The sequence below is a fragment of the Triticum urartu genome, chromosome 2 (assembly GCF_003073215.2).
Source record: "Triticum urartu cultivar G1812 chromosome 2, Tu2.1, whole genome shotgun sequence".
NCBI lineage: Eukaryota > Viridiplantae > Streptophyta > Magnoliopsida > Poales > Poaceae > Triticum > Triticum urartu.
Genome location: NC_053023.1, coordinates 478,104,450 through 478,115,555, shown reverse-complemented (window position 1 = coordinate 478,115,555; position 11,106 = coordinate 478,104,450). Strand labels below are relative to the sequence as shown.

Genomic DNA, 11,106 nt, shown 5'->3' with positions numbered 1-11,106 from the left:
TCCTTTCTTGTCCACGCCGACCTGCGACATTGCCGCATACAGTAAAAATTGTAGCAATTCGTTTGGCTCTACTTCCAATCTTATTAACATAACATGACGGGCCAGGCACCGCGCGAGCCTGTGGAATTGGCGCATTAGCTCAGACCCACGACTGGATCCTATGATTCCTTCGTTCGTGACAACAATAATTCGATACGCTACATGTGAGCAACGTCGTGATCAGCGATTCCTTTTCCTCCATTTGGCGCCTTTTAAATTCCGCATCTTTGCCCTACAAATCGTCCTCGAGCCGCCAGTTCATCGCCTTTTGCCTCCTCAACTTTTGTCTGCACTGCGCTCCCCACGACCACGACCAGGGACGGCCAGTCGCTCGCTCGCCACCTCCCTGCCACGGTGCCGCACCTAACGCCGATGGGATATCCAGTACAGGTACACGCGAATCCGTTTTGGACACGCACGCTTCGTGCCGGCCCTATTATTACATCCCTTTTCTTCGCACCAAACCGCAAAAGGTCTTTTCATGTGTGTTTCCTTATAAAAACGTACGTATACACCAACCAACCAAACAACATATACCGGCAAAGATCACAGCAATTTCGGAGTTCAAGAAAGCATCTCCTCGCGCTGTCGAGATCGATGTTTTGGTGGCGGTGGTGGTGTGTTACGTACGTACACTTTACCCCCCAAGTCAAGTGACACACCTTTCTGCACCAAAGCATCCAGATAATGGGATGATGTTGCCGCGCGCGATAGCAGAAAATGCAATGCGCGCGGCACAACACTCCGGGGAAGATTCATCCGTTCTTGTTCGTGGACGTGGCGAGAGCGGCGGCGAACCTGAAACCGATTGACGCGCCACTGCAATACCCACGGCCGTCGACGTCAAGATGGGCTCGACAGATTCCAGATACCCACATGAGAACGTAGAGAGAACGACAAAATGAAAATACAAAGTGCACTTGCTCAGGTTAAAGTCGACGGCGATGAAGGGGGGTGAGAATAAAATTTAGCTAAGATTCAGGCGACAGCTACATTATGCAGGCGGATCAGATCACACTCACAGTGCCAAAGATTGAATGAAACTAGTGCTGCTAGTAGAGGTCGGACTCCTTGTGCGTCTGGATGATGAGGTCGGAGGTGGGGTAGGCGACGCAGGTGAGCGCGTAGCCGGCGCCGACCTGCGCGTCGTCCAGGAAGGACTGGTCCGACTGGTCCACGCCACCCTCCAGGACCTTGCCGGCGCAGGTGGAGCACGCGCCGGCGCGGCACGAGTAGGGCAGCTCCACGCCGGCCTCCTCCGCCGCGTCCAGGATGTAGCTGTCCTCCGCCACCTCGATCACGCTCTCCTTCCCCTCCGGCCCGATCAGCTTCACCTTGTACACCGCCGCCGCGCGCAAGTCGCTCCGTGCTCTTGAGCCTGTCAGCGTGGGCGCCATTCTCGCCGAGCTCAGGTGCAAGTGCGCCGGTTGTTGTCTGGTGCTGTGGTTCAGGCGTGGGTTCGCTCTCAAGTTGCACAGAATTGGTGCCGTGAATGTAGTTGCCATCTCGGGTGCTTGGGGTCTGCTAAAATGGTATTCATCATTCAGAAACAAGAGAGGAGATGCTATAGTAATAACAGACAGAAAGTAGAAGGAGTTTACAGGCACAAAATTCAAGCAGAAATATTTGGCCCCAAAATTTCCACTTTTGGGTGCAATAAGGCTTAACATGTGGGCTTAAATAAATTGGTTTTACACTACTTCAAAACCCAACACTTCAATTAGACCTGTCCCAAAATTATGCTTTACAAGGACCAATTTTTTTTGGACGGTCACCGGGGGGGAGGATCCCCACCTGAATATATTGCTCAAAAAGCTGCCAAAGCCTGAACCAGTTTATAAGGAAAACCAGACCGAAAACCTACACAAGTTGACCCTGTTTATGAGGGAAACCGGGCCGAAAACCGTACAGGTAACAAGGTTACAGAAGAAGAGAAAAAAATTGACGCCCAGGAGAAGGCACGACCTAGCTAGCATGCAGAAAGACCAACACCACGAGAGACACAAGTAGATGTGGGGTGTTGTTGAGGGATCACAATGCCAAGACTATGCAAACAACCTAACGCACCGCACCGGCGTGCGTACCAAGCCCCACGGCCCACGGCACAACAGAGTATCATCCATAATCAACGAGTGTCAAACCATAACACGAACCTTGACTGGGAGATCCGCCACGAGCGGTCGAGACGATTAGCAGGTTGGGGAGGCACTTGTCTACTATATACGGCAGCAAAATTATTTAGAAAGTATGGTGTTGATTGAGCTATACGATGTGACCAAGCAATCAAATTAGTATTTCTGGCTAGAAAATAGGTCTGAAAGCAAGTGCTAAAATGAAGTAAAGTGTCACAACTATGTCCTACCCGTCTTAGCAGGTACCCCATCTGTTCACAAATGTAAGACGTTTTCGCAGTTACGAAAGAACAACAATATCGTCTGATCACAGAAGTTTGTCATATCCACTTCGAAGAAAGCAATACAACTCTTCCCCACGACACCTTTCGCACGGAAAAAAAAGGCAGAAGAATGACCCGAATGGGCCATAAAACATGGACATTAGAAGCTAGTTGATGAGCATGGACCAAATTTTTTAATCTCTGACAATGGACATTAATTAAAGTAGAAGCGATGCTATTACAGTCAAGTAAGTGCCTGATGAGTAAAAGATATCCAGTTGCAGCCAATAGTTTTCGACAACATGTATTTGGGATTGGGATATGGATGAGACTGCAAAGTGCATGACACATATCAAGTCTATGGTAGTGAATCAGCTTTTCCGTTTATGTGGGAAACTCTATGTGGATCTTTGTCATCCGCACTTGAATGACCCGCCGCATGATATAGTATGACGCGAGACCTTTTAGATTTCCTTTTCACCACAAAGCTCTTTCAGAGTAAGCTGAAACCCTTAGAACATAAGTAATGCCGATAAGAGTAAGCGCGGCATCTTTGACAGCATGTTGTGCATGTCAAGCCCAATACTCTACTTTACATATCTGCAGATAAGGTTGTGGTTTGGGCACTGAAACTAAGCCGTAATTTTATATGCTGCTGATGTCAAAACAGAAAGTAATGTCAAGTGATACTAGTAGTGCTTATTAGATTTGGGGTTGGACAGTTGGACTTGGACCCATATAATTCGACAGGCATGGTCAGAACTCAGTATAGTATACCTATCAGATTTGTCCATCCTACAGAAACCTCAAGTAATCAGCGCAACTCATAGTGCTACACATTTATGAGAGGGAGGGAGCAGAGCATGAGTGGCGAAGCAGGCAAGACGAGGTGCAGGCGGGGTTCCCTGCATTGCACATTCGCATCGCACTAGAGTCTACACAGCACAGGCGAAATCAACCAAGTGATGAACATTGAACAGTGCTGGTTTACCGTTGCATTTGGGCACCACTTATCTGACGCGGGATTTGGAAATTGGGAGATGGGATGAGAAGAGCAGAGGAGACTGACCTGGTACTGGTAGGAAGGAAGGAAGTGTGCCGCCGCCGCGCTGCAATCCGGAGCGAGGCAAAGGGGGAGAGGGGAAGAGGAGGAGCGTGGAAATGGAACGGTCACGGGGCGCTTGGCTGGGATACGGATGAGAAGAGAAGAGACGCGTCATTGACACCAGGCGGCAGGCGCGGCCGGGGGCCCTTGGTCGGATCCCGCGTCCCCGCGCCATCCGGCATTTTGTGCGCCAACGGGAGCACGGATCCGACGGTAGCGTTCTGGATGCTTCGGTTGCTCCGCTCCTGCTGGCTCCGCTCCTGCTGGACGGACGCCACGGCGGCGACAGACGGTGTTTTAGCCGCGCCACCCTCAGACAACTTTTTCGGGGTTGGCATCGAAAAAACGTCTTAGAATGTTGAAATCCGCCTGTTCGGCCCGTTTTTTGGCTCGACGATCGCAGGCCGAACCCGGCGTACTGGGGGGCGCTCGGGTGCTCCGGCGCAAGGGAAAAATACGTCTGGCCCACACCGTTAGGGGAAAAGTTAAGTATTTCTTCCCGATTCGCCTCCCACCCCCCACACGCTCAGCCGCCAACCGGCTGTATCCCGGTGCCGCCCACCGCCCCGCCACCGCTAGATAGTCCATCCCGTCGGAAAAAGAGCAGAGGTTTCGCCGAGGCAGCCCTTCCACCACCAGTTGGGCGATTTTTTCGTCGTTTCCGGCCGCGGAGGGGCAGTTTCGGCGGGTACATGCCCACCGCGCCCGTAAGGTGTTCGGCGATTTTGCCTGCCTCGGCAATGGACTCGGACGACGAGGGAGCGCTCGTCGCGCTGCTGGAGGAGGAAGCCGAGGCCGACGTCCAGGAAGAGGAACATCTCATGGTCCTCGCCGCCTTCGTCGACCTCCTGGCGAGCAATGAAAAGCCGCGGCGAGGTGGCTCGGTGCTGGGGCGGATGAAAGCAAAAAACCGGCATCGTCTCGAAGGCTACTGCATGCTCTACTCCAACTACTTCGCCGACGCTCCACTGCACGGCGACAAAATATTTCGGCGCCGTTATCGGATGAGCCGAAAACTTTTCCTCAGGATTGTGAATTCCATCTGGGAGTTCGACAGCTACTTCAAGTGCAAGAAGGATTGCACCAGCAAATTTGGATTCACCTCGATCCAGAAGTGCACGACAGCGATGAGGATGCTTGCATACGGAGCTCCCGGTGATTCACTCGGCGACTATTGGCGCATGGCCGAGTCCACCACCATTGAGTGCTTCTACAAGTTATGTCGGGCAATGGTGGCAGTGTTTGGACCGCAATACTTGCGAACACCCAATGCGGAAGACACTGCTCGGATCCTAGCGCAGAATGCAGCAAGAGGATTTCCTGGGATGCTTGGAAGTATCGACTGCATGCATTGGAAATGGAAGAACTGCCCATTTGCTTGGCAGGGGATGTACAAAGGCGCCAAAGGCGGTTGTAGTGTGGTACTTGAGGCGGTGGCCACACAGGACCTCTAGATTTGGCACTCCTTCTTTGGTATGCCAGGAACTCACAATGACATCAATGTGCTGCAGTGCTCCCCTGTCTTTGTCAAGCTTGTTGAAGGTCATTCTCCTCTGGTGAACTTCGAGGTCAATGGGCGGCACTACAACAAGGGGTACTACCTAGCTGATGACATCTATCCGAGATGTGAGGGAGTCCTAGATTAGGGGGTCTCTGGATAGCCGGACTATATTCTTTGTCCGGACTTTTGGGCTATGAAGATACAAGATTGAAGACTTCGTCCCGTGTCCGGATGGGACTCTTCTTGGCGTGGAAGGCAAGCTAGGTAATACGGATATGTAGATCTCCTCCCTTGTAACCGACTCTGTGTAACCCTAGCCTCCTCCGGTGTCTATATAAACCGGAGGGTTTAGTCCGTAGGACAACATACAATCATACGATAGGCTAGCTTCTAGGGTTTAGCCTCTACGATCTCGTGGTAGATCAACTCTTGTAATACTCATATCATCAAGAATAATCAAGCAGGACGTAGGGTATTACCTCCATCAAGAGGGCCCGAACCTGGGTAAACATCGTGTCCCCTGCCTCCTGTTACCATCCGCCTTAGACGCACAGTTCGGGACCCCCTACCCGAGATCTGCCGGTTTTGAAACCGACATTGGTTCTTTCATTGAGAGTTCCACTGTATCGTCATCATAAGGCTTGATGGTTCCTTCGATCATCGGTAGCGATGCGGTCCAGGGTGAGCTTTTCCTCCCCGGACAGATCTTTCGGTGGCTTCGCACTGCGGGCCAATTCGCTTGGCCATCTGGAGCAGATCGAGAGCTACGCCCCCGGCCATCAGGTCAGATTCGGAAACTTAAACTACACTGCCGACGTCTGCGGAGACTTGATCTTCGACGGATTCGAGCCCGTGTCAGGTGCGCCGCACAGTCATGACGAGCACGCCGTAACTCTGCCGTCGGAGAATGTTCGGGAGATCGCATCTACAACTACTCCGGCCTTCAATCCGGAGCAAATTGCGCCATCCAAGGACGGAGGGATAGACCCCGCCATGGAGGCCACACTCTCAGTGGCGATGGAGCCGGATACTGACTTCACCGCTTACGAGAGCCGTGTCGCCGAACCACTGGATTCATCTCCGGCCACGGACTTCGAGCCGCCTGCATCCGTGCCCATCGAATCCGACTGGGTGCCGATTATGGAGTTCACCTCCGTGAATATCTTTCAGCACTCGCCTTTCAACGATGTGCTAAATTCGTTAAAGTCTCTCTCCTTGTCGGGAGAACCTTGGCCGAACTATGTCCGGCTAGAATGGGATACAGACAACGAAGAAATTCGCTGCCCGCCCACCACCCACTTAGTAGCCACTATCGACGACTTAACCGACATGCTCAACTTCGACTCTGAAGACATCGACGGCATGGACGAAGATGCAGGAGACGAACAGGATCCAGCTCACATGACATATATATGGTGGACACCCCTAAAGAAGGCAATGGCGACGAGACAGCGGAGGATGACCCCTCCAAGAAGCAACCCAAGCGCCGATGTCAGCGGCGCCGCTCTAAGTCCCGCCACAACAAAAGTAGTGATACCGGCACATGAGATAATAACACTCCGGATAGTGCCGAAGACAACCACAATCTCCTCCAGCACGATGTAGAGCCGGAGGATGAACAAGCCAGCCCTCCAGAGCAGGCAGCAGATGGAGAACCGGAGGAGGATAATTACATGCCTCTCTTCGAAGACGAGGCGAGCCTCGGCGACGAAGAATTTATCGTGCCCGAGGACCCCATCGGACAGGAGCGCTTCAAGCACCGGCTTATGGCCACAGCAAATAGTCTGAAGAAAAAGTAACAACAGCTTCAAGCTGATCAAGATTTGCTAGCAGATAGATGGACCGAAGTCCTTGCGGCCGAGGAATACGAACTCGAGCGCCCCTCCAAGAGTTACCCAAAACGCAGGTTGCTACCTCACCTCGAGGAGGAAGCATTGAAACCTCATGCACCAGTGTACGATGCGGCCGACCGGCCACTACGTGGCCGAGCCAAAGAGGCGTTTCAGCCTGCACCCCGCCGCCACTCAATCAAAAATACCAAGGCCGGGGCAACACACGGGACCTGCGAGACTTATGGGACAGCAGGGCAAAACTCGCAAGGTCAATATATGGGTCACGGGCGCGTGCGCCAACGCGGGACGATGATCGTCGCGCCGGATACACGAAAAGTAAATCTGACCGGGCCAAATACAGCAGACAAGACTCATATGAACTGCGTCATGATATAGCCCGGCACAGAGGTGCCGCACACCCCCTATGCTTCACGAATGAAGTTATGGATCACGAATTCCCGGAGGGTTTCAAACCCGTAAATATCGAATCTTGTGATGGTACAACAGATCCCGTTGTATGGATTGAGGATTTCCTCCTTCACACCCACATGGCTCGTGGTGATGATCTACATGCCATCAAGTACCTCCCACTAAAACTCAAAGGACCAGCTCGGCATTGGCTGAATAGCTTGCTAGCAGACTCCGTCGGTAGTTGGGAGGATCTGGAATACGCATTCCTTGACAACTTCCAGGGCACTTATGTGCGACCACCGGACGCTGATGACTTGAGCCATATAACTCAGCACCCCGGGGAATCGGCCAGGCAATTCTGGACACGATTGCTAACAAAGAAAAACCAAATTATCGACTGTCCGGATGCAGAGGCCTTAGCAGCATTCAAGCATAACATCTGCGATGAGTGGCTTGCCCGACACCTCAGCCAGGAGAAGCCGAAGTCTATGGCAGCCCTCACGACACTCATGACCTGCTTTTGCGTGGGCGAGGATAGCTGGCTGGCTCGCAGCAACAACACATCCAGGAATCCGGGCACTCCGGATAACAAAGATGCCAACGGCAAATCATGACGCAACAAACACAAGCGCCGCAAATATGGTGATAAAACCAAAAATACGACAGTTAATGCCAGATTCAGGGTCTCAAAGCCCGGTCAGCGGAAAGGGCCCCACAAAAATACAAATCCGGGTCCATCCAGTCTGGACCGCATACTCGCTCGCCAATGCCAAATTCATGGCACCCCAGAAACGCCAGCCACCATACCAATAGAGAATGCTGGGTCTTCAAACAAGCTCGCAAGGCAGGCGCCAAACACGAAGAGGGGTCTCAAAGCGACGATAGCAACGAAGAGCCCAGTTTCCGAATAGAGGAGGGTAAATGAAATCCCCCCCCATACTCAATCGGTGAATGTGGTAAATATCACCCAACCGGCCCACTTGTTATAAGCTAGGGACGGTCACCTTCAACCGCACGGATCGTCCGGTTAAAGCCAATTGGGGCAATCCAGCCCCACTAATCCTCGAACCAATAGTAGATGGGTTCCACCTCACTCGACTCCTTATGGACGGAGGTAGAAGTTTAAACCTGCTTTACCAGGATATAGTGCGCAAGACGGGCATCGACCAGTCAGCGATCAAGGCCACTAAAGCCACTTTTAGAGACATCATACCAGATATGGAGTAACTATCAAGCACTGCTCGGGCGAACCACTTTCGCTCGATTCAACGCGGTACCACATGGTGCCTACCGTAAGCTCACAATGCCCGGTCCACGCGGTGTCATCACGGTTCATGGCAAGGCCGAATTTTCTTTCGACGCCAACAAATACATCACTGCCTTAGCAGCAGGAACACCGAGCAGCACCTCACAGCCGAACCTCGAGTCGGCACCTAGGCTCCAGGACACCGTCAAGGGGCTCCGAACTACTTCACGGAAGGATACTCTGGCTCGTCCAGGGTTCAAGTAAACACTCCGGCGAAGGCCACGACAGGCCGAACTCAGCGGCTCAACCGCCTTCCGGCACGCAAACATTTCTTATATTTCCTTCGCAGGTCCACCTTCGCACCGACCAGGACGGACTCCACAGAGGCAGCTCGAACGCGCCTGGGGATCCTTAGACATTTCCCGCAGCGACCGTCCGGGCACAATACGAACCCGCACTCAACCTTTTCCCCTGGTCACAGCAGGTTCTGCTATCACAACTCCTTTTTATTATTATTTATCACATTACTTGTACCATACGCATAGACATATTATTTATACAACATGTGGATTCATATCATGTTTACCTGCTGGTTATTTCTTATCGAAATCATTTCGTCAAATGGCATCCGTACACAGCGGTATGCCCTATATATGTCAGGGGCTTCGTCTTCCCCGTAACACGACAATAAAAGTCCGAACACCTTCACGGAAGTTCGGCACCCCGAACTTATAGCATTATATGCATCAGCTCCGAATCATGTCTTGGGTCAATAGTTGGGTTTGCCCGGCTCCTATGTTTTGGTACCTTGCGTTCCACTATATAGGCTAAGGTAGCACTGGGAGAACTACTGCGATAGTGTCCCGGTTCTTCCGGACAAGCACCTCAGCAGAGAAAGCCGAAAACTGACTGTCATGATATGGCGAGAGCTGGTCAGCTGTTCAAGCAGTCACAAAATCTTTAAGGATTTCTCCCGCACAATGCCATAACCAATGCAGCGTGAGACAGATCGGCTCCCCCCCTCGATCAGGCGCTTATAGAGCCCCTAGTACGGTCTTCCGAACACAAGGGGCTGCGCCAACCATACTAAAGCTCCTCTGGCTAAGTGAGAGTGATAAAGCCCTATAGTCCGATTGCCTGGTTCGTTGTGCTGAGCACCTCCCTTGGAGGACCCAAAACTGGGATAAAGAGTGCTCAGGTTTATCCCGAACACCCCCGTACTCCTTACGTGGGGGCAGAAGCCGACGACTGGCCAACTCTCAACCTTAATATACAAACGGCCGCATAGGAGGGTAAACTTTTATATAACAGTCGACATATCAACGACCTTATTTAAACATTACAACGGACAATATGATCCGCATTCAGGGAAATACAATGTCCTTGGTACATAGCTCCGCCGCAAGGTAGGATCCTTTCAGGACACTCTTATAATATGATTCGGGCTTGCGGTGCTCCTTCCCCTCCGGCGGTCCTTCGGTCACCAGCTTTTCAGCATCCATCTTCCCCCAGTGCACCTTTGCAAGGGCGAAGGCCATTCGCGCTCCTTCTATACAGACCGACCGCTTGATGATGTCAAGTCAAGGGCAAGTGCTTATAAGCCGCCTTACGAGCCCAAAGTAGCTGCTTGGAATCGGTTCGGCAGGCCATAGCCGGATAACCACATCTTTCATGGCTAGTTCCACCGCCTTATGCAGTTCGATCAGCTGTTTCAGTTGATCGGCAAAAGGCACTAGATATTTCGGTGCCAAATACTGAGACCAAAAAAGCTTGTCGGTGGTGTTCCTTCCTTCGGCTCGGTAGAAGTGAGCAGCATCTGATATACTGTGCGGTAGCTCGGCAAATACACCTGAGAAGTCCAGATTCGCAATCAGTAACATAGTTTCCCCTTCAAATATTTTCTTTACATGGGAAAAACTTACCTGCCGCGATCTGCCTTGCCCCTTGGATCCCCTGCAGCGTGCTTTGGGTTTCCCCCTAGGCGTCGCTCGTGGCTTGGCGCGCCTTGGTGAGTTTGGACTCTTTCTCCGTTAAACTCTGCTCCAAGGCCTCGCATTTACTTATGGCCTCTTGCAGCTCCTGCTCAGCTTTAATAACTCTGGCTTCGTGTTTCTCACGAAGAGTCCGCGCCGTGGCCGTCTTTTTCTCGGCCTCGGCAATGACCCTTTTGAGGGCCTCGACTTCGGTCATAACTCCTAGCACAAATTATGCGGCTTATTTCATACCGAACATTTATCTCGCAATAAATACACATAATACTAGTGCATACCTTGCTTATCCCTCAACTGCATTTGCAATTGGCCAATTTCTTCTCTGGCCCGCTCCAGACTTTGATTCAGTCCGGCGATCTCCGCAGTATGAGAGGCAGCAGCCGCTACAGGCATCTGCTCGAAACAGGAGAGAAATCAATGTCATTTAGTAAGTCTCCCTGAGATCATGAATTCGATCCCCTGTCCGGTTCTTCCTTTCACCGAACAGTGTATCAGGGGCTACTATCTATACTATGACACTCTTCGATAACTCATATAACATACCTCAAAGCCTTTTATAAGGCTGATACAGGCTTCGTTCAGTCCA

General features: G+C 51.8%; 1 protein-coding gene across 2 annotated transcripts; it reads right to left on the bottom strand.

The window, feature by feature from the left end:
* Positions 1 to 941: 941 nt before the first annotated feature.
* LOC125538034 (ferredoxin-1-like) lies at positions 942 to 3,699 on the bottom strand. 2 transcript variants are annotated; one of them, XM_048701344.1, is made up of 2 exons: positions 3,504 to 3,699; positions 942 to 1,560 (listed from the first exon to the last, which is right to left on the bottom strand). In XM_048701344.1, the coding sequence occupies exon 2, from the start codon at positions 1,542 to 1,544 to the stop codon at positions 1,092 to 1,094; it is 453 nt and encodes a 150-aa protein (XP_048557301.1). In that variant the 5' UTR covers positions 1,545 to 1,560; positions 3,504 to 3,699; the 3' UTR covers positions 942 to 1,091. The 2 variants fall into 2 exon arrangements, with proteins under 2 accessions (XP_048557301.1, XP_048557302.1); XM_048701345.1 differs by having other exon boundaries at positions 942 to 1,563; positions 3,504 to 3,692.
* Positions 3,700 to 11,106: the final 7,407 nt, after the last annotated feature.

Excerpts from the sequence above, each read along its gene's own strand:
- LOC125538034 (XM_048701344.1), bottom strand. The coding sequence starts at position 1,544 with ATGGCAACTACATTCACGGCACCAATTCTGTGCAACTTGAGAGCGAAC.